Genomic DNA, 23,857 nt, shown 5'->3' with positions numbered 1-23,857 from the left:
AGAATTAGGTAGTGGTTGGCTTTTTATATGTAGTAGAGGCAAATCAATCAGTTTAGGTGATTTTTTTTTTCATCTTTTTCTCCTGTCCAACTGCTATAGCCCAAGTTTCAGCTATTAAGCAGAAGATACTTAGAAATATCCAAATCCTTTACCTGAGAGCTGATCCTCACCATTTTGGGATAGTAGGGATGCATCAGAGTCTCTTGGAGAAATGTGTCTTCCCTAGCAACCTGCCAGTAGAGACTTGAAACTGAAAGATACTTCTTATCCTGAAAAGGATTTCCTCAATCTATCTAGAGTTAGATAAAAAGATCTAGACAGAGTTAGAAGAAAGAGCCATACAAAGTTATTTGCTTTTACAAGAGTTTATTTAGTAACTGTTCCAAGAATCTAGATGACCTATACTTTAAATAATAAGGTTAGTACAAAGAGGTTTGCAACGTGCTAACAGTCAGAAGCTGGACAAGATCTGAAACCCTGGGGTTATGAAGACATGGTAAATAACAGGTGCTGCTGCAAAGAGCTTACAGTTTGAAAGGTAACAAGTAACAGGCAAGTGAGGTAAACTATTGAGTTGAGAGAGGAAAATAGGTTAACAAAAATAAATAGCATCCTTTATCCTGAACTCTAATGAACACAGATTGCAGCAAGTTCCTTAGAAGTGACCTTTTCCAGGTCTGTCTCAGTGAATTCTTTATTCATATATATATACTTCTAAGACAGTATATATATAGGCTTCAGCTTCTAAGCATATACTTCTAGCTGATGTGTTTAAGATTATAAATGGAATCAGAAAAATCACAGAAAAAGAAAATTGTCAAAATTATTTTAGCTGCTTTGAACACATTACTCCCCCCTTTAAAAAAAAAAAGTTCTGAAAAGAAAGTTATTAAGCCAGCTTAATTACCCTTTAGATCTTGCTAGAAATCACAAAATAAAAATAATAGGCTGCACTCATCCTGAGGGCATACAATAGAAAAGTCATATGTTTGACCTACTATTAGTGTTTAGCTATGCTCCCAAAGGAACAGGTTTTATTTCTTTGAAAAAACACAGGATTGTTGTGGTACATATGTACTTATGTGGTACATATCATACACCCCTGGGCCCTGAACTGTAAGAAATTAGCTTTTTCAGCATGACAGCTGTGTAGTAAGAAGTGATGTGGATAGATAATATTTCTGGATAGAGCAGATGCAAAGCAGTGTGCCCATGATATTGAACATGATATTCCTGATACTGAAATGATGCCGTGCTCCTTTGGTACTGCCTAGAACTTTGTAAGAACCATGGCTGGTTCTGTCTATAGATTAAAATGTTTTCTGAGGCTAAACTATGAGAACATGCAGCCTGACAGGTGAGCATCTTCTGGCATTGGCATCATCAAGCTAAAGGTACCACCATTTCTGTTAAGCCCAGTGGAGTGTAATAATAAATTCATGTCACAAGATGGAGCTTCAAGCCAGCTGTAATGGCATCTCCACACACTCATGGCATGGCTTTTGTTTTTGTTTTAAATAGGAGCAGCAATTTCATAGTATATTTAAAATTTATTTTAAGAAATACACAGTATCCAATTAATTAGATTAATTACGATGAAGGATTTATGGAATGAAATTATAAGAATGTACTTCCCTGAATACATTCACACTAAGGAGACATATAAAGAAAAAGCAATTTAAAAGCATTTGCGGTGAACAATGGATGGGCCAGCTTCATCATATTCCTGTTTGCTGATCCACATCTGCTGGAAAGTAGAGAGGGAAGCAAGGATAGAGCCTCCAATCCAGACCGAGTACTTCCGTTCAGGAGGAGCAATGATCTGTTTAAGAAATAAAACATTAAGGATGACTGTCTACTGTGAATAAAATACATTTTTATACAAAAATACTAAAGCAGTGATCTGTGATATGAAAAAAACACTGCACCTATGTGCTAGTGCTATCCATTGCTGCAAGCAGGAAAGTTTAGAATTTGTTATATAAATCTATACCCTCAAATTCCCTGCCTGACTCAACCCTCAGTGACCCCTGTCCCTGGTGCACTCATGTACTCCTGAGCATATATGAGAAAAGGGGAGAGAATTGCTCTGGAAACATAATGACAGTCTAGGTGGGCTTGAAAACAATCAATGACCTATGGAGCATTCCTTTTGGTATAGCTGATAAAATGTTTGTAAAGCAAAGAACAGAAGACTTGAAGCAGCAGAACAAAGATTAGTTTGTCAGGGTCTCTTTCAAACTTGTAAGCCAAAGACAAAACCAGCAGCTCCTCTCTCCCACATCCATCAGACTAGAAGGGCTGAAGAAGCTCACATACAGCCCCAGAGGAACATTTATATTCCTGGGTTCATGCTGTTCTTTGGCCACATTAGGACATTTGACTGAAATCAACATGAACAAGGAAATGAGAGAAAGCTCCCTTTTTCTAGCACCAAAGTTACCAGTTGGTGATTACTTGCTAGGTAATCCAGATGTGATTCAGAATGTGTTAAAAACCCTCACTTTGTAAGGTGTTGCATGTTTCATTAAATCTTTGAGGACTTTGTAAATGCCATCTCATATAATCTACAAATGATTGCACCACACATACCTTGATCTTCATGGTGCTAGGAGCCAGGGCAGTTATTTCCTTCTGCATCCTGTCTGCAATACCCGGGTACATTGTGGTGCCTCCAGACAGCACATTGTTGGCATAAAGATCCTTTCTGATGTCTATGTCACATTTCATGATGCTGTTGTAAGTGGTTTCATGAATGCCAGCAGACTCCATGCCTGGGGAAGGTACAGAAGAACACTGAGGAAGCAACTCCATACAGAGACTTAACATTGTTAATGCAGAACTGATGTGCTGTTTAGTGACTCTTTGGAAGACATCAGTCTCAGAGCTTTGGAAATCTGGAAAGTCATTTTGCAGTTGCCTAAATTATTTGCTTAAGAGTTCCTTCATGTACAGCCCTCCTCTCCCCCTTACACACAACAAGTCCTCCTTAAAAAGAAAGTTGGGGGTGTGGAATAGCAAAGTTTCCACTAGGCTTCTGCAGGCAATCTCAATTGTCTAAGAATTCCTTATATGGTCTTGGAATAATTTGTTCTCTTTTTTTTCCCTTTTTTTTTTTCTTTTCAAATTAAGTCAACTCAGAGACAGAACAGTCAAAATATGTCCTAATACCTCTAGGCATGCAACTGCTTTATCTCTGAGTTGAAATCCTGCCTATTGGCAGAACTGACACTGGATTTCTGTGTGACCTAGTTGCAAATCTGCCTTCATGGATGTTGATTAGCATGGCATCATCTTGACTTTGCTCTGAAAAGGCAATGAACCGTGGATTGAGGATTTGGAGCAGTCTTTTGGAAAAATAAAAGTAGGTCTTGCTGCCTGCATGCCCCTCCCACCTCTTCCCACTCCTGGCAAGAACATTCAAAGATGCAAAATGGCACAGGCCCAATGCCCGAAGGCAGGAATAAACATTGTGGGTTTATTTTGGGAAAGCATTTTGGCTAATTGTTTAACGTGAAGTTCTTCCCACCACATTAATAGACCTGTTCTAAAAGATTGTTTTATAATAGGTGCTAGGACACATGTATAGGTCTGGGTGAGTTAGTAATGGAGCACAAGCAAAAGGAAATAGGGACTTGGTATTTCTGTGCAGGTTACCAAAGCAGAACAGTCACTGAACCCACCAATGAAAGACGGCTGGAAGAGAGTCTCTGGGCACCGAAAGCGTTCATTCCCAATGGTGATCACCTGGCCATCAGGAAGCTCGTAGCTTTTTTCCAGAGACGAGGAAGATGCAGCAGTGGCCATCTCATTTTCAAAGTCCAGGGCCACGTAACAGAGCTTTTCCTTGATGTCACGGACAATTTCACGCTCCGCTGTAAAGAGGATTCAATCTTTAAAATGGCATGCAGGAAGGACCCAGACACGTTGACTGCTTATTCCCTTTCACGCTCCAACACCCTCCCCATATTTTAAACAAATCCTCTGCTAGCCTTTCAAGGGGCTTTCATGTTGGAGACCTTCCCATGCCTATTCAACTGCAGAACCACTGGTAGTGCTTCTGAGGCCCATGCAGGAGGCTCTGTTTTGGCGTGCCCTTACCGGTGGTGACGAAGGAGTAGCCGCGCTCCGTCAGGATTTTCATGAGGTAGTCGGTCAGGTCGCGGCCAGCCAGGTCCAGGCGCATGATGGCGTGAGGCAGCGCGTAGCCCTCGTAGATCGGCACGTTGTGGGTGACGCCGTCCCCAGAGTCAAGCACGATCCCTTTGGGACGGTAACACACACGGTTCATCCCCGTCATCCCCACGGAACCATTGCAAACACCTGTGCCACGTTCCCCTGAGGCTTACCTGTGGTACGTCCAGAGGCATAGAGGGACAGAACGGCTTGAATAGCTACATACATGGCTGGCACGTTGAATGTCTCGAACATAATCTGAAATGCAATTAAAATGATTGTCGTAACACTAGAGGGTTTAGCTTAGTTGAAGCAATTTACTGAAAAAGAGCCAGAATGCAAGATTTTGATATTTCTCTATGCTTGGTAAAAGCAAGAAAGGAAAATACAAAATCTAAATCCAAAAATATTTGTCCTCTAAGGTATGTCCCTGTATTTGGCTTGTATTTTTATCATATTAATATAGCCACGTGCACATATTAAAGATAATTTTGTAATAGGCCTGGACATAAAAACAGATTAAGATGACAAAGTTCGGACAGACTGGAGTGCTCACATTCAACATGAATACAGTGATTTTCTAAATTATATGTAATAATATGTAAATATGACAGGTGGTCACTATGTGCTTTCCATCTTCCATAACCGAGAGAGACAGACTGCTGGACAGCATGACTAACTGGAAGGATGGCATTCACATCCTGTTGAATAGAAAGGTTGGACTATGACATAGCTTTAGTGTGGCTCACCTGTGTCATTTTCTCACGGTTGGCTTTGGGATTCAGGGGTGCTTCAGTCAGCAGAGTCGGGTGCTCCTCAGGTGCAACCCGGAGCTCATTATAGAAAGAATGATGCCAGATCTGAGGATAGTGAGAGAAGCCAAGGGAAAGAAACACCATCAGTCAGCAGCTCAGCATCTCTTCCAGACAGGTACTGAGCTCCAGCACTCTGCTTACAGCTGTAGATATAGGCTGGTGATGTTTCTCATGCAGCTGTTCTTACTGCCTCCACAGAGACTACCAGAACAACTGTAGAAAGAAAAGCACCATCCTCAGGTGGTGCTACCAGTAATATATGACTTACTTTAGGGACACCTAAGGAAAATGAATACAGTACTCTTACAACAGAAAAGACAGAACAGAACTCACTTGGTTCCAGCAATGCTATTTCAATAATGACTGAAAGGGAAACAGTTCCAGAACAATTCAGAGAACATACACAGAGTTCAATGGATAATGGGTCTCTTGACAGTTTCCTCTTTTGGTTTGTACAGGCCAGCCCAAGAAGTCAAGAAAAGAAATGAAGATAAATGGTTTGTGAGGTTGAAAGTAGACTTGTGTTTATCACCTCCACACAACTTGTTCCTACAAGTTGTAAAAATCTGAGGCCAAATGAGGCAGTGAGGAGGTTAATACACTGATAAGAAGTAAAACAACCAAAGATTTCAATCTGAAGGCCAAGAAGTCTTTCCTAAGCTTGTTTTCAAGCTGGTGGTCATTAAGTACTGGTTGATATGTTTGGCATCTAAAAGATTTTGTTTTCAAGCAATTTCTTCAATATTGAGAGTCATTAGGTTCTTGGTGACTCCACACACTTACAGTGTGTTGGGATGTCCAGACCATTCCAAATAACAAGTTTCTCCTTGAACCATACTGGGTAGCATGACACTTTCATCTAAAATTTAGTGGATATTCTGCAAATATTTGTTTCAAATAGTTCTGTTTACCAGTAGTACACATTGACTTTTCAAAGCTGAAATACCTTCTCCATGTCATCCCAGTTTGTAATGATGCCGTGCTCTATGGGGTATTTCAGGGTCAGGATTCCTCTCTTGCTTTGAGCCTCATCACCCACGTAGCTGTCCTTTTGACCCATACCAACCATCACACCCTATAAAACAATACAAATTGTGTCAGTCTCTCAGAGAAAAGTGTCATAAAGTAGACAGAACATTAGCTGTGAAACAAATCCAGTTGCCAGTTATACTAGTTACAACATAGCTTACTAATACTAACAAATGGAGTATTATGTGTTGCTCTTAAATTGCCAATATTAAATGTTTCATTATTAAATCTCTGGAGTTCATATTTCCACTACAGTTGAGTAAACAGAACAAGTACAACATTAAATGCATCAAGATAAAGTGGGAAAACTGAGTTGTTTTATGTTTGTTATTATTTAGGGATGAACAGTCTGCTAAATGATAATAAAGTGGAGTAAAAGCAGAAAGTGATATTGTGCCATCTAAGGGTCAAGATCGAGTGATACACAATTTACATTTCCCAAAACTTCAGTTTCAACATTTTTTAATCCTCTATTTGAATGCCATAATACTGTAATTAGGGATGGACAATTTAAATCTACTGTATGGACTTCTTTACAGATATTTTCATAGATCCTGTAGAAATTATTAAAGGACCAGAAGCTGGAAACTACTCTGGATATACACTAGACTCTATGTTAAAATCAGAAATAATTAAAGAAAAACAGAATATATTAGGATCCTTTAAGTGCATAATGCTCCTATCAGAACTTAGTCATTAGAGAATCCAAACCTTGGCATCTCTAAATCCATGTCTTAAAAACAGGCATCCTGTTTTTAACAGCTTTGCAATTTTTAATGGGATGACCCATCATAAATGATCAGGAAAGAAAGGTTCTAGAAATCTGTATTTGTTTCCACTGTAACTATATGGCTTGGTTTTGAGCAATTATTATCATTTACACTAGCTACAGATGATGGCATTTGAATGCACTTTTCAAATTATGGTAATTCCCAGAGGCATCACTTTGCCCTTCAGTCCTAGTTTCTGTATTGAAAGGCAGGTATTTCTCCAATCCTGGAGAACTTAAAATTAATTTGCTGGGTATATAAAGTCTTCAGCTTGCAAAGAGCTTGCCTCTTTCCACCAGGGCCTTGGATGACATAGAAGCAATTAGGTGGATCTGTTAATTACTTGGATTAGTTTGTTGTGAGCTAGACAAGCTGCTCTAATTCATGCTTATGGTGATCTGTCTCATAAACTCTCTTAATTAACAGCTCAGATAATAAATATGTTCTGCAAACTATTAAAATATAGTGGAGTGCATCATATACTCAAATGTAAACCTTGAAGCTAAGGAAACTTAACCCTAGACAGGCACCCATTTCTGGTACAGCCTAATGAATAAAGTCAGAAAGGTTAGGAGAAAACTAACTGAAAACTTCTGCTTCCTCCTTTAGCCTTCCACACATTACCTATTATCAGCTTTAAGAGCAATCAGAATTTCCAGATCTTCCTGTGTTGGGCTTATTTGGATTTTGGGTTGGGCTTCTTTAACCGAGTTTTATTCACCAAGTTCTCTGGGTGATTCACAATTAAGGGGCAGGGAAAAGATGGCATAGAAGGGAGTGAAAAATTTTAAAAGGATTCCTTTACAAGGCATGAGACCTCCCTTGATTCAGGGGAGCGCGCTGCCGGACTCATTTTTGCCTGGAAATACTGTGTTACACAGATGACTCCAGGCTGGCCTAGCCCCAGACACAGATGGTCCTGGCTGAAGAGCTGGGGACAGGGCAGCAAAGCCTTCTACAAGCCCAATAAGGAACAACCAAAGTAGTTCATCACCTGGTGCCTGGGACGACCCACAATGGACGGGAAAACTGCTCTTGGAGCATCATCTCCAGCGAAGCCGGCTTTACAGAGCCCTGACCCATTGTCACAAACAAGGGCAGTGCTGTCCTCTTCCTCACACATCTTCTACAGCAGTGCCTGCTGGCCTTCCAGACAGAAAACCACCCTGTGAAAACAGCAGGGAAGAATTAAATCAATACCCAAATCACACTCAGGTAGCAGAGCCCCCCTGGCCACCAGAACCTGCAAGGAGAGGAATGGCCCCAGGCTAGGAATCACAAGGACTGCAGGGCTGTGGGAGGGAATGGGCTTCCTTCTGAAAGCATGAGAGCTATCAACCATGCCCGGGTGCACTAGAGATTACCCAGGGAATTCCAGAGGAGACTTCCAGCCCTGCAGCACAGGCAGAGAGATCAGGGAGCAGCAAATGTTTATCTAAATTTGGTCTCAGAAATCCACGGCTGGGGGGAGGGAGATGAAAGAGAACACTGGACTGACAGCTGCAAAAACAAAGATTCATTTGCATTGAATTCAACACAACTTCTCCTGCTTTTCTATCACCCTGACAAAATCCTGAGACGCGTGGAGAGCTGTTAAAAGGTAAGAGCACTTCAACTTCCCATTCTAGTCTTGGGCTTCCCAAAAACTAGCTATATTAAATGCTGTACATGTACCAGGGGTGTTTTCCTGATGCAGATATTAATCTGCTGGTGAAGATGGCCAATTAAGTTTACATTTAACCTTTTAAAAAGGTCGAAATTTTCCAAATAAAAAAGAGAAAAAAAGGAGCAAGTCTTTTTGAGTTCTCCCCTAATCAGTCAGAAAAATAAACCCACCTTTAAAATTAAGTCAGAGACAGTATGTGTTTTAAAAACAGGCCATACGTCTGCTCTATCATCATTTCAAAGCAGCTAATAAACTACATTTGTAGAGTGACAGATCAATTTATGTTGGCTCCTTGGCTCAGTAAAAAGAAACTGTTTTCCTCCTCTGGCAACAGGAAGATAATATGGGTAATAAAAATGCTTTGAAGGCTTTGTATTGAAGTCAATTACAGAAACAAGCACTGAATACCAGGACTCAAGAAGAACTATTTGCTCACAATTTATAGCGTGGTAGGGAATCACTTGGCCCACTCCAAGCCTGGGCTTCCACACAGAGTTCAACAAATTGCAGTGTGTTAACAGCTAAGGGAGACAGCTGTCATCCACGGACCAGCTGGCTCCACATGCAGGCTCCAAAACCTTCTGCTCAGGAATACTGGAAGTGCAGGCAGAAATGGGAATGGGGTCAGCAAGAGCCATGGCCAATGAGCAAGGGAGGCCACAATCTGTTTAGCCTCTACAATGGATGGAACAGGCACAGGCAGTTCTCCCAAATGCTTCGTTTGAGATCCTCTGTCTCTCCCCAGCCAGGCAGCCACGAGACATGGCTGCAGCCCTGCTCCTGCAGGCTGTGTGGGCAGAGCTCCCAGGAAAAGACAAGGATAGGGAAATCCTAACTTTGTATTCCAGATATTTTATCATTATAACTGTGGAAGGAAAGCAAGTTACAATTTTTTCATTTATTAAACTCCTTAGGCTCTTTATATTAAAAGATTTACTGAATGGAGTACAACTGTTATCTAACATGAATGAACAGCCTGGTTTGGACAAACCATTTCCTAATTAGGAAATATGCTTTTCAGCCGTCTGTTTTTGGAACAGCGTTTGAGGTCAGGGGGGTTGCTCAAACCAATGCAGCTCATACAATGCCAAAAATCACTTGGGGGAGGGGAAGAAGGGGGCAGGAGAGGCTACATTTCTGAGCTTAGTGGACTCTAAATGAAAACCATATTTAGTAATAAAGCACAAAAAGTTGAAAAATCAGACAGAGGGCTCTGCTACCAACCAATGAGTTACAGCTCAGGACTGTCATGGCAGGCAGTAGCAAGATCTTAGAGCAGCAAATGTCACTGAGTGCTGTGGAAGAAAGGAAATTTTTCTCCCAAGTAAACAGTCTTTAGCCTCTTTCTTCTCCCCGTTTTACATGCAAATATAATCAATCACTTCCCCAATCTCCACAATAAATTATAAAGAGAACTCCAGCTCCACAAGTGCTGCGTGTAGCCTGTTTGTTAATGAATGTTTGGCATTTTACAGAACAGTAGTTTCATATGCATAGAGACAAGGATGAATACACATGCATCCTCAATTTATCCTATTAGACACTGCTGGTTTGCATACTTCCAGCTCTTCCTGCAGTCACATTCCACGAAACACTCTTTCACCTCACACTTGATTTAAAGCACTGAAGCAAATCTGCTAAGAAACACTACTACACACCCCATCAGGAACTGTGTCCCAACCTAACACCCCAATGTCACACGGGTTCATTTAAACCAGAGTATATCTGCAATTCCAGCAGCGGCATTACACAAACCATTTCTTTATACAGTTGCTGAAGTGATGGTAGAAGCAGTAAAATTATTAGGGCAGAACTTTTCCTTTCAGAATATAAAATAAAGAAAACTCAGTATAGATACTGCAAGCATTTTATCAACTTGATTCTAATAAGTCTTTTAAGCAAATTACAGCACAGCAGTACATCCTCCTGAACAGCTTCCACTTGACATTATTTAATTGAAATCCTCCAGCAACCTGTAAATCATGCCATTGGTTCCGTGCCACTTACCCTGACAGCGCTTGGCTGAGGATGGCTGCTCTAGGGTGGTACACTCTGTATCTGAAACCCCAGAGGTTTTATAGCCCCTTCAGCTCTTCTCCTCCCACTAGCCTCCCAAACAAGGAGCAGAGACAGACAGAGACAGAGCTGAAGTCTCTAACAAAACCATATAGGGACCTTAATACAAAAAACTCTAATCTGGGTGGCCACAGGCCCTGGGTCTCTTCCACTGCATTCCAGTGTAGAGCTCATGAAACAGGAGGAGACTTTCAGCTGTGTAAGATAAACACTTTTAAACTTCAGGAGAGTTGCTAAAATCCAGAGAGAGTGTGCCCACAGCAGACATCCTCTGGCAGGAGGATCATGTGTTCAAACAAGAGAGGTCCAGGATTCCACAGTAACATCCAAGAAGCAGAATGAGAAATCAGAAGAGCAGTCATTTATAACAGGAAAAGTCTTTTTAAACAAGGACCTTGCTGTCACTGAAGATTTTGATAAAAACAATGAATAAATATTTTTGACCAGCTAAACAGCTGCTCAATTTTTCTACAAAGTCTCTTTAAAAGCTTATAATTTTGCTTGTATAATGAATATTGCCCACAGGCTTAAGGGTAGTTAAAAAAGTACCAGCTGTTGTACAAGATTCACAGAGAAGTCCTTGAAGGTTGTGAAAATGTTCAGTTAAAAGATTGTTATGATCCTCTCTGGTCTGTGATGGGTTAGAATCCATTCTGTTTCTTTGAAAGCTTATTTTCCAGCTCTAGGCTCTTCAGGCCAAATTTGCCCTAGAGCTGCTCCACTGATGCCCACAAATCTGGACTGAGAAACTCACATCCCAAATTGTTCATAATAAAGTTGTTGAATTTTATAACCCCAGCTATCTTTTTCACTTTTAGCAAACAAAGGAACAGTTCTCACTGCACAAGTTATTTTCAGCACAGGCCTGGATTTCTACAGCTGTAGCCAACTGTTCTGTGGACAGATTAATTCTGGTGAAGCAGCCCTTTCACAGCCAACAACATTTTGTCATTAAGTTTGTACAACAGACAGGAAACAGCATCTCTTAATTCCAATACTAAACCTTGCAAATTCAAAAGATCTCCAGGCACACAAGCCAAGAGAGATGTGATAACCCAAGGGAGATCCTTGCTTTGCAAGTCTTGTTACAACAGGGAGAGGCACCGTGCCTTTGTTATGGAGTGCTTGCTGCCTGAGTAGCTTTCATGCAAGAAAACCTCCCAGAAAACCACAGTGAAAGTTTTTCTGATGTGAAAATGTGAGGAATAAACTACTAGCAGAGATAGTAAATAGGCAGAATTATGGATTGAACACCAAAAGGAATTTAACTTTTAAGGAAAGGAACTTCTAAGGAATGTAACTGCTTTGGAGAGTCAGAAACAGAAGCTAACAAGTGCTGGAACATGAGCCATGCAAAAGCTATTTGTTATTTCACTTCCATAATCAGGGCAAAAGACAGAGATACTTAAAAAAAAAAAAAGGAAGAAAAAGAAAAAGAAAAAGGGGAATAAAAAGAAAAAGGAGAAGAAAAAGGGAAAGAAAAGTGGAAAGAAAAAGGGAAAGAAAAAGAGAAAGAAAATTAAAATACCCATTGAGGTAAGCAACTCAAAACTGAGGCTCTAAACAGGCCCTTTTTTGCATATCTCCAACTGGCATCCAAAGGACAGCCAAAACCAAATTCTTAGTTTTTAAACAACACTCAACAACATAGCTGAGAAAACTTGCATACCTCATATAGAACATAAGGTATCAGATCAGGGAACCTTGTTCAAGGGGAAGGGGAATTTCACACAGCAGAACCCTTCAATGCAGTATCATGTCTGATTTCAACACAAACATCAATTACCTTCTAGATCAGAAGAAGCACACTCCAAGGTTTTCAGAAACATCATCCTTGAATACCTAGACTAGGACAAAGATTCAAAAGAATCCTAAATTTCTGCCTTACTGAGCAGAAGTTCACAATCCCAAAAAAAACTTATGGCAGGTGCAGCACAAGTGAGACCGCAGAGCCAAGTAAACAACGCTTCAGCAGAGCTGGTACATCATCCACACTGCTCCTTGGCACAGCTAGAAATACAGGCAACAGTTTTCTACCTTTGAGAACATAAAGGAGACAGTGGCCACGCTGATGCCAGAGACTGGAGCTCTGTTAAGCTTCACCATGATTCCTGTCACCTTATCCTGGTGCACACCACAATTACTGCTCCTGGCAGTAGTGGCAGCAGCAGCCCCTTGGCTGCTTTCAGGAATGGTTGTTTGGGTGGGGATCACACATCACCTTCCCCGCCCTGGGCACAGGGGATTTCAGGATGATCATGAAAAAGATACAGCTGAAAGATACAGAGTCTCACTCAGAGCAGGCAGGTGTTGATATGGGGATACAGAGTGAACACCAGTTCTTTGGAAGGAGCTGCCCTGTGAAGGATATTTGTTAGAGGCAGGCATAGGCAGGCTGCAAGGAAAAGTAAGCCCAGAGGCTGACGGAGCAGTAGGAATGAATACACAGCAACAGCAGAGGAAAAATGCAGAGGTGCTGCCCAGCCACAGCTCCAGAGTACAATGAAGAGCAGTGCTCAGCAGGCAGCTTGTCTCTGCAGTGGGACACTATGGAAAATGCCAGGGCAGGAAGGAAGGAAGGCAAACAGGTGAACTATACAAGGAAATTAGGTCAGTCCAGCTCCGGGACATTATAGAATAAAAGAATTTCTTTTCTTTTTGGTGGCTCCATGCTGAAGTTATGATCACAAAAATATTTCTATACATAAAAGCTCATGTGAAAAAAATGGCATTAGTAGCTTACACCTTTCTTCTCAGTAACTTAGGTCATGGCCAGAGGGGCAAGGGGAGAGGGAAGAATGAACTTGGCATGAGACATGAATGAGAACCTAAAAAGAATTGCATAGAAAAAGTCTGAGAATAAAGCCTAGATGCTGGGGATCAAACCTCTGAACCCTGCTCTGCAGCTATGGGCAAATAAGAGCCCATCTGAAATATATCTATATATGTGGATTTGGGTTTTTTGTTTGTTTTTCAAGGAAAAGAACAAAACACCATTCCTGAAAGTAGTTTAGCTTTCCCTCTGGAGGCCACTTCCAACACCAGCTTCTGCTGCCTTTCAGTCCTTATCCCACTCATTTGTACAGAAACTACACAGTAAAATTTGCCTGGTGTGTCCATACCCCAAGGTTCCTCTTCTTTCTTTATATCCATAGCCAAAACCTATGGTTTTTATTTAACTCCCCTGAGAACTTCTCAGGTCTTCCATGCTTAACCCTTTTGCATCACAAGAGTATGTCTGGAGTACAATCACAGAAAGAAAAAGAGAGGAAAAATTAATTTTGCCCCTCTCTTCAGTATCTTTTCCCCTGATCTCTTAATAGAGATCCCAGCAATGCTCCAGTGCACATTGGATACTCTCCTATTGACTTCCAGCATCCTTCCATGCATCAGTGGAAATTTAGCTACACCTTCCTTAAGCTCCTTCTTTTCAGTAACTGTGGATTGGACACAAAGTGTGCCTGGCACTCCATGGCAGCAGGGGCTGTAGATCCACCCATGCCTAGGAAATGGGCTCCAGCTGGCCCCAAGAGTGCCAGCTCAGAGGCCCAGCACCAGTGGGTAGATGCCATACTTTTTTGGTAAAGGAGGACAGAAGCTGCAGGCTTCTCCCAGTCTATAGAAGAATGTGAATAAAGTAATCTCTTTCCTTTACTTTATAAGGGAAAACAACTTCTGAGATGTGTGTGGAGACCTTCCTGCCTCCATCCAATTGGCTGTTTAGGAATGAGGCTCTGCTAAATATGTCTCTGGCTCCCTTTTATTTGGGGATTCCTTTCATCTTCGTAACATTAGCAGAATCTCTAAATGTTTTGGTTTGTCTGGCTTCAGGCCCTCTCCTCTATCTCATTGATAGCCTTTACACATCCCCACCCCCTATTTTGAGAAAGACAGGAATAAATAAGCTTTAGGGAGCAGAAAGTCACTCTAATAACCTGATTCATTGCAGCTGTCACTCAGTAAGCATCTGTAAAGTGTCAGATTAACCATAAACTGTCAGACCCATAGATTAGCTTTCTCTGTGATTGTCAGGCTCCTGCACTGGTCCCTCTCTAAAAACTAAGACAAAAGTGCTCTAATCATTTTCAAGTATGGCAGTTTTCAACCCTCAAAATTTGGAAAATAGTTTTGCTTGTACTCTTCAAGAGCTAAAGGAGACTGTGTTTGCCATCTGGGCCTCTTAAGTAGGCTGATAAAGAATGTTAATTCACAACCTTCCTTCATCTTCTTAACAAGGTATCTTCCTCTGGTAATGGGGTAAAATTATCCTTCATTCAAAATCAAAGGAAGATGTTCAAAGTAAAAATGAGATAATGTCTCCCCCATCATCCTTCTTAGATAAATAAACAGCACATCAGCACAAGTCCTGCTGGGTCAGGCTGATATCCATATAGCTCAGTATCCTGTGTGTGAGATTTCCTGATACCAGATGCTTGGAAAGAAATGGGACACCTACACTTCCTACATCCTCTCTCCTTCCTTATGTAAAGCAGAAGGATTTCTTGAGACAGGCATATGTACCCATATCCTCATGCATAATAGATTAATAGATGCAGATATATTTCAAATTTTCCCTCCATAAATTTGACTACTTTAAATACATAGTTTTGAATGCCCTTCACGATTTTTTTTTTGTAGAAATAAACTCTGCATTTTGTCTGCAAGGCACCTCCCATAGCTCACAATCCAACTGGTGTAGACATCCCTAATGTTACAAGGAAAGCAACAAATAAATCAGAAAGATAGTCAAAGGAACACAGTGTCTACCAAGAGCTGCAAATCCAGCGGAGATGCTGGGTCAGCCCTCAGGCCACGGCCAGGGCAGAGCTGTGACCCACGGTGTGCGAACTCTCCGCAGCCCCTCAGTGCTGGGTCACAGCTCGAACTGACACAACTGCCCAAAATTGCACTGCCGGTAAGGCCTCACAGTAATGTTACATTGGAACACCTCTCAAAGCCACATTCCCCATGATGATTAGAACCTCTGCAGCAACAAGCTATCCAAACTTGTCAAAATGTAAATTACATCTTCCCACCCCGCCGCTGCGGCGAACAAGCGCTGTACTTCCAGGGAAGTCAGGCCTACACAGCCTGTGCGTGGGACAGGGAGGGCACGGGGGCCCTTCCTCCACAACACTTCCCAGACTCAACAAGGTCATGGCTTTCACTGGCACATTTCATCATTTGCTGTAGTGCTGGAGTTTCACTTTTTTGCCTCTAGATGATGGCAAACTGTGGAGTCACTTACCACCAATGTCACCAAGGCAGAACCAGCCTCTCCCAAAGGCCCAGCCCTGGTCTCCATCTCTTGCTCCTGGCACTGGGTTTAGAGTGTTTGGAGTTTAGGTGTCACTGCTGGGCAGGACAAGGAGATGTTGGCCACACTTCAACTTCCTTGTCTTCTGTATGACTCACTCAGCACAACCTACAAACAGCTGAGAGCACAGCTGAACTTTTTTTTTTTTTTAACTTCACAGGAACCACTAAATAACAGTGAAGGAATGAGCGTTAAGTGGCAATAAACCAAAGAATGTACAAAATATACAAGGGGAATTCTATCACCTTTGTGACTAAAGTGAACACATACTTTTAATAAAAAGGATAAAAAGGAAACTTACTTTTGGAATTGGCATACCATTATATGAAAGTGTGTGCTGTTATATGCAAAAAGTAAAAAGTAATGTAGCAAATGCAGTCATATTGAATACATGTGAATTTTCTGTATCAGAAAAAAAGAAGTCAGAAGTCAATTTGAAAGTTTGCAAAAACTGTTTGGGGCTTTTTTTGATTTCAACTCCCCGGCAAGAGGACGTTAAAAGAGCCATCAATAAAGTTGGGCATGGACGTTGCAGCAGGCAGGAATAGTCTGCATCCACACAGGTGTTACAAATAGGCCAAAGTGCCTCCAGAAAAATCAACACTTACTTTCATTAGCCCTTAAAAATGCTTGTGGGGTTTTCCCCAGGAAGAAAGGCAGTTTAACAAAAATTTCAAGCATGTAATGACAAGAAGTAGTTAATTACAAACATGCCAGATGAACACACCACTCAAAGTCAACCTATCACAGCTGCCAATACAGAATTCAAACAACAAAAATAAAAGGAGAAAATATAATAAACATTGAGAATGAGGCTGTATAAAAATGACTTGTAAATTTTTTTTGAGGAATATTATAAACATAGTTGTAAAAGCCCTTTAAATCCCTTTACATTCTAAAACATTAAAAAAACAAAACAACTGCAGATCCAACATATACAGAATAGCATGAGAGCTGCCTCTGAAGCCTTACAGGACAACAGTGCAGGGAAATCACTGCTGAGGGGGAGGAATTCTGTGGGACCCAGCACTGGCTGTACACTTTAATGCCTTTATCAGTGATCTGAACAATAACATAGGTTACAGAAAAAAGTCACAGATAAAATCTGTGTGAGCATGTATGTATTTTGATAACTTGGTACAACCTACACTACAGATCTAAGATAAAACAGAGTTCTCTCCAACAGAATCCTGTTTATAATAGGAGAATTATTTATAATAGGAGAATATTATAGAATAAGTAGAGAATTTATAATAGGAGAAGGCTCTTTGCATGGTGACCTGTGCAGAAGGATTCCCACCCCATGCTCCCATGGCACTTTTGCTGAATGTCATTTTGGCTGATGAAAACACACCCAGGAATGTGGTGCCTGACCCAGTGCAGCTTGCAGGAAGGACAGGACTTCACTGGTGCTCTCCTGTGGCCCATGTGCAGTGCCAACCTGCCCTGTCACACCTCCCTGCACTCATCCTGGCTGCTGCTTGGCCCTGGGACACCCTCCTGTTACAAAGTGTGGTGCCCCAGGAGACAGACAGCTGGCGATGGTTGGGCACTTAGCACACAGCTGTGTCTCATGCTCTAGAATATTCCATTTATAAACTGCTCCCCAAAGGATGCTAAAGCCTCACAAGAAAACTGAAGCAGGCAGGCTTTTGGTCCTTGCTGTGCAGATGCATCTAAGTTACAAAAGGCTGCTCTTTCTTTCTCTTTCTTACAGGCAGCCATAAGAACTATTGAAAAGTACAGATAATGTGCTATTTTTGTTCAATAATTTGGTTTTCTGAAGGTGTAAAAACATTTTCCAATCAAACTTAGGGTTTTCTTTTCCTCTTCCACTAAATGTGTTTTACATGCCCAGCTTTAACTACTTGCTCAAATTCCCTTTTAGGCCAAAGAACAAAATTGTGTTCCTTTCTCCTTTTAAGACTTAGATACATAATTCTGAAACAAACATAACCATCCTCCTGAAACATGGAAAAACTCAGAATTCTCTAAAGCTTTTCCTCATTCCAGCCCATTTCAGGGCCAATTATTGTACCACTGGTCTCAAGGGGAATGCAAACTATCAGGACTCAGGTCTAGCCTGCCAGTGGGAGATTTCTGCAAACTCAACTGCTTTTTGATCCATTTCTGTTCTTCTTGCAAGCCAGTAACATCACTAAACAAAAGACAAGTCTCGGAATTATAGTTTCTACCATGCTGTCAGTCCTGTAAGTACTTCCCAAGTTTCCCTTTCTTTCAGTTCCTTGCTAGCAACTTGTTGAAGGCATAGTAACTCCTTTCACTGCTGCAAAACACTGCTGTACAAGCATCCTGAAAATGCCTGGATAGTTTCCACATCAGGATACCAGAACTATGTACAACTCTTCCAGCTTCCTAATTAAAGCCTGTTACTCACTGCATTGTATTTAGCTGTCTCTGGGAATTCATTTACAAGGTCAAAAGCTCAGACCTCTTCAATATAAAATAAATCATTTCCCTGCACGCTGATTACTCTGCACTACACAGCATGGACACATTGTTTAATACCAGGAGAAAATGATGCAATTAGCAGATCTTCAGCACAAGTACATCCCCCTTTCTGAATTGCATTTAAATAAAACAGGGTTGCTATAGCATTTTATTGCATTAGAGACTGAGCACCACTCACACTGCAAATGTGTGAGGCCTTCTCAGGAAAAGGGGCTGGAAGGAACAGGGGACAACCACACTTGGGAAAAAGGGCTAACATCTGTATTCTTTTTCTCTGCATACAATACAAGCTGTTTTCATGAGGGCTAAACCTTCCCTATCACCTTGATTTTAATGACTTAGTATACTTTAGTATCTTATTTTTGTCAGATCCTGTTTTTCAGGTGGGCCCCCTGAAGAGAAAACCAGGTGGGGTTTGTACCAGGTCAGTCAGAAACAGTGGGGCAGAAGCTGTGAGGACAAGGAATAAACTCCATGTACCAACAGCCTTTCACTGCACTCCAGGCTCTGCCATGTGGCCGTGCAGGACAGAGCATGCTGCCCCTCCAGGGAGTGGATGGGGAAGGGGCTGGTGGCCAGCCCTGCCTGCCCATGAGAGGCAAATCCCCAGGTATTGATATAACATATCTTTACATATGCTTTATGCACAGGTAGTGAAATCTTAGCTTCAATCAAGGCAATATCAAAATTACCATTGATCTCAAAAAAAAACCCAAAAAAACAAACCACTAAAAAATGATGACTCTCTGAAGTGAATAAATGAAAGATGAGAATTCTGTCCAAAACCTCTACATCCAGAAGGTAAGACCATTTCCCTACACTAATAGCAAAGGCATGTGACTTCCTCTTCATTTCTCACATGAAACTGAGGAGCTGCTCTCCTCTCAGCTGGCTGCCTCCAGGCAGGAAGGTTTCTGAGACTCCCCAAGCTGGGAGAGACTTATGGGAAACCTGTCCCTTTAAGAGCCATGGCCTGCACTGCCACTAGGCTCTGCTGCCCATCCCAGGGAACCAGAAATGCATGTTGTGCTGCCCATCCCTCTGCAGAGTCCCTCATCCCATTCCTGCATCTGAGCTGGCTGACAGCACGAGAGACAGCTACTGTGCAGTGTGGAAAGGATGCCTCTTTCAAAATACTGGCCTCCAAGTATTTGAGAAATTATTCAGCTGAAAAATAACACTGATGTCTTATCTGGGAATTGAACAGACTGCTTCAGACAGCTAACACCACTGCATTCCTTCTGGTTATGACCACCCTTAGAGATGCACAGCTATTTAAGCACAGCATTTAATTGCTGATGAGAACCACCAACAGAAAACAATCCACTGCATTCTGACAGAAATATAAATCAGTCTGTACTACATACTCAATCCATCTGCTACAGCTCACAAAACCTTAATATGCAGTGGGCTGTGCAGCTGAATAGAGAAAATATGACTCACTCCTGTAGCTTCAGCAGCTAGCCAGGCCTCTCTTCTGTTTGTGCAAATGTGTGGTACAAGTGAGGGAGCTGGTGAAGGCAGGGATAACCCCCCGACCTCCAGCTTTGTTCCTACCACAACAGCCCCTCTCTACCAGGATTTAGCTATTGCACAGCAGCTTTACCTGAAGCACAAGTCCTGCTGAGAAGCACACAGCCATGCCCAGGAGACAAACACCCAGAGTAAGGTCACTGCATGCTGCTCTGGCTCTGATGTCACAGCGGATGCCAAGCTGCATCAGAGGTTAGTGGGAGGGATAAGGCTTTTCACATCACTCTGGTGTCTTCCCCACCCCCAAAGAATTTCAAAGGTTAAGTGATATCAAAAGAAACCAAAACAAGAGCGTTTGGAGTCTCAGCCACAAGACACTGCTTTTATCTAAGCCTGCTAGTCTCACTTGTCAGATGATGCCCCAGAAAGAGAAGCATGACAGAGCAAAGCAAAACAGTGGAATTGAATTCCAAACTTGTAATATTTCTTACAATATCAGAAACTACAGCACGCTACGATCCTTTAAAATGTTTCCTTTAGCTTCTCCTCCTCACTACCACATTTACTAAAATTTGTTTTCTTTAAAATTGTAAGGAAAACATCCTTGAAGGGTGGCTCTGAGCATCACTTACTCAACATGGGAAATGAAGCCATCTGGTGCACCTGTTAAGGCCATCTTCCGATTAAAGGTTAAAAGCAGAACTAAAGATCTCCTTTTATTCATATTTACCTTTTAACTCCAGACATTTCTCTATAGATTTTTTTCCTCTTTCATCCTTAGAACAAGGATTCAGCCCTGGGTTTATCTCACAAATGGAAGAAACCCACACATTAAATCAGCAGTGCTCTGTCCAGGCAGTACCTGAAGGGAAAAGGTTTGAACCCTTCCTCACTCATCTCTGAAGAACATTTAACATCCCTAGCACATTATCTCCAAAACTTTTACAGTTGATCTGTTATGCATTTGACAGCATTTGCTGTACACCAAGCTTTGAAAGTATAAAGCTTAATCTTAGTAATAGCATCTTCTAAAAACCACTAAGACAAATTTGCTTGAAAAAAAAAAGAGAAAATATCCCCAACCAGCCTCTGAAACAAAGCTGCCTGCTGCAAGATCTGGATGGATACAGAGCTCTGCAAAACAATTAAAACTGATGCATTTACAATCTATCAAGTCACAAGTCAAATTTTATGTCAGTCCATGTAATGTGCAAAATATTTGGTAAATAATGCAGCATTTAGAATCTCAGCATTCCCTTGTACAGTGCACACACAGAGGACTGGGACAGGATGGTCCCATGTCTAAAATAAAGTCAATAATCAACCCTAAGACAGAAACACATCTACATTTATGGTAAGGTTATGGTGATTGGCTGTAGGAGCCACCAGGCATCCAGCCAATTTGCTTTTCCAGTCTAAGGAAATGCTCAGTTTGTTTGAAAATGCTTTTTTTTTTTTTTTCCTGCTGTGAAGAATGCATTGACGTCATCAAACTGGGTCTGTTGAACAAAAGCATGGACCCAGGGTAGTGTCGGGAAGTTAAATTATGAGAAAAAGGACACATATGTGTTTCGATTTTCTTTAAGAATGACAGGGTTTATGGCCAGTTCTCCTTTATCTCCTTCTCCAGAGGAGAACTGCTAGAGGACACAAGTCACTTGCTGTGAGTTTTGGTTTCCACTCTGTTTTGTTCCAGGCTGGGGTTTTGTTTCCATTCTGTTTTCTTGCTAGTGTGGGGTTTTTTCAGATAAACAGTAGCATCTGTGGCTCCCCAGGCAGGTATATCAGATCACTGTTACTTCTAAAAGAAGTACACTGCATGCCAGAACACCCTGATCTGTGATTTGATGCAACACCAGGCAGCACCCTTATGAAAAAACCCCACAGGGTCTTCATAAACCTCTCTGGTCACACCCTGCTTTCCCTCTTCTGTGCTGTCATGTCAGCTTCTCCACACACAGAACAGGGTGTGAGGGCCAACAAAGCATTTCACTACCACATCACCTGACAAAGAACCTTTCACTGCACCACAAACCCAGGGCTTTGGAAGTAGTGGTTCAGAGCGGTTTATGAACAAAGGGTGTCAGAATCTGGCCACACCACACTGCAACAAATAGCCATATTTACAGTGGTTACAGATCTTCTCTGGTCTTTGAGGCCATAAGGCAAAGGGTGCAGCAAGGTCACTGTTCCAATGTTTCACAGAGGACCTGGAAAACAATGCAAGCATCATAAAACTACTGGGCAAGAGCTAGTTATTTAAAGACTGATGCCACTCTAATGATTTCCCAATAGTGTTAGCTGATGCTTGTGACATGAGTCACATCACTGAAGAGGTTTGAATCAAAGATGAAGGAGATACCATCGAACTGCATGAGTAATGGATCACTCACTCTAGTACTTGAACAAAAAGCCAAAAGTTGGCATGAACAGCCAACAAAGGTTGGTTGTTCTTGAACATACATGAGGGAGGGGAGAGGCAAAACAGGAAAGCAAAAGAAAACAAAAGACAGAAACTGAAACAAACAAACTAAAAAACAAACCAACAATGGTCTTCTAATGTGTATTTTAGGTCAAAGGAGAATTTAAGTTTGATGGAACTACTTTGGTTAAGTTATACTACACAGTTAATCTAATTGCCCAATCTTAGTACAAAAGAACTGCTAAAGATTACAAATATGCCAAAACAAATCTAAACCAAATATTTTCTTAAAAAATTAAAATTAAAAATCTCTAATAATTTATCAGAGAAAAATGTAGTAGAAAGCAAGTCAGATCTTACTCTTCCTCCCCCATTATTTTCCCTCTGGAATATAAATATGGATTCAATATTCTGAGGTGAGATGAATATAATGCACAGGGCTCGGGGTGCCCAATTATGTTTTATTGCACCTTGACAAATTTTTTTTCACCTGGAGCAACTAGCTAAGTTAACCTTCTCAAAAACTTAGCAATCCACAATATCATAACACATCAACAGAATCAGCTTGCTTCTTTAGGTGCAGCAGCTTTCTGGAGAGGGAAGAAAAGATTTGATGCCAGTTAAGGTGTGAATAATGATTCCAACTCAGAAACAACAAATGCAAGAATACTGTCACCATGTGTGTCCAAAATTATTCCCTGGGTGGTTTTGCTCAGAGCAGAATTTCCTATGAGCAGTGTACATGTGACATAGGACAACAATTACAAGGGGAAAAAAGAAACACAATGCACACCCACACACAAATCAAATCATCACAGTAAAAAAAAAAAATTAAAAAAAAATCACTTTTATTCCAGAACCTTACATTTTTAAAGCTGGAATTGCAAAGGAGCTAAAAAGTGTGTTCCTCGAGTTGCATCCTGCCCCAGCCTGACCCTGTTCCCACATTAAGCAAGGCACAAGGCCATCTGCTGGCAAACTGCAGAGCCTGTACTGCTTGGCAGGCCGCTGCTGGAACAAGAATTAAGCTCTAGATGAAGGGTGAGTAAAGAAAAGAGTCAATACTTCCACTTTCACCAGCTGAAAAGAAGCTGCTGCAACACAAGGAACAGAGCAAAGATGAAAACACTGGCCTTATAGTCCTCACTGATACCAACTATTTGTTTGACTATTCTCACAGTCAGAATAGACAAAGTGTAGGGTCATATTTACAGGACAATGAATATATACTAAATGAACCAGCCTAACCTTCTGGAACTAAAGAACAACATCATCTTTGTGGATAAAAAAGCTGATGTTGCAAGAAGAAAGAAGAAGCAGAAAAGTTGTTGAACAAACACAGGGGTGTCAACTCAAGTAAAATGACACAGCATCTACCAATTAGATTAAGGAAAAGATGCGTGCTTGCCTCATGGACAAAGCAGAGCTACCAATCAAGAGATGCATGGACAAAGCAGAGCTACCAATTAAACAATGTGGGTAGGCTAAGATAAGAAGTAAATATAAACAATGTTTAGAAGAACAATAAACAGCTTTTGCTTGATTCACATTAAATCATGCAGAGTCCTTTGTCTTCTCATCAAACAACAAAAAAGTCCCCCAAACACATTTCTCTTTCTTTATTATATATATAAAACCTCC

At 41.3% G+C, this 23,857-nt stretch overlaps 1 protein-coding gene across 3 annotated transcripts; it reads right to left on the bottom strand.

Moving 5' to 3' along the window:
* Nucleotides 1-355: 355 nt before the first annotated feature.
* On the bottom strand, nucleotides 356-22,000 carry ACTA2 (actin alpha 2, smooth muscle). 3 transcript variants are annotated; one of them, XM_077183095.1, is made up of 9 exons: nucleotides 21,922-22,000; nucleotides 7,785-7,956; nucleotides 5,938-6,066; nucleotides 4,926-5,036; nucleotides 4,350-4,434; nucleotides 4,102-4,263; nucleotides 3,684-3,875; nucleotides 2,593-2,774; nucleotides 356-1,822 (listed from the first exon to the last, which is right to left on the bottom strand). In XM_077183095.1, the coding sequence occupies exons 2-9, from the start codon at nucleotides 7,911-7,913 to the stop codon at nucleotides 1,679-1,681; spliced, it is 1,134 nt and encodes a 377-aa protein (XP_077039210.1). In that variant the 5' UTR covers nucleotides 7,914-7,956; nucleotides 21,922-22,000; the 3' UTR covers nucleotides 356-1,678. The 3 variants fall into 3 exon arrangements, with proteins under 3 accessions (XP_077039210.1, XP_077039211.1, XP_077039209.1); XM_077183096.1 differs by lacking the exon at nucleotides 21,922-22,000 and adding an exon at nucleotides 19,928-20,006; XM_077183094.1 differs by lacking the exon at nucleotides 21,922-22,000 and adding an exon at nucleotides 10,464-10,517.
* Between the last annotated feature and the right edge of the window lie 1,857 nt (nucleotides 22,001-23,857).

The sequence above is a fragment of the Agelaius phoeniceus genome, chromosome 9, assembly GCF_051311805.1.
Source record: "Agelaius phoeniceus isolate bAgePho1 chromosome 9, bAgePho1.hap1, whole genome shotgun sequence".
NCBI lineage: Eukaryota > Metazoa > Chordata > Aves > Passeriformes > Icteridae > Agelaius > Agelaius phoeniceus.
This window is presented reverse-complemented; position numbering and strand designations above follow the sequence as displayed.

What these genes read in the sequence shown, in the direction of transcription:
- ACTA2 (XM_077183095.1), bottom strand. Translation starts at nt 7,913, where the DNA reads ATGTGTGAGGAAGAGGACAGCACTGCCCTTGTTTGTGACAATGGGTCA. An exon ending in TGGGTCGTCCCAGGCACCAG is followed by an intron (nt 6,067 to 7,784) that starts GTGATGAACTAC and finishes ATTGTTTTATAG; the next exon opens with GGTGTGATGGTTGGTATGGG. An exon ending in TGCCTCTGGACGTACCACAG is followed by an intron (nt 4,264 to 4,349) that starts GTAAGCCTCAGG and finishes ACCGTCCCAAAG; the next exon opens with GGATCGTGCTTGACTCTGGG.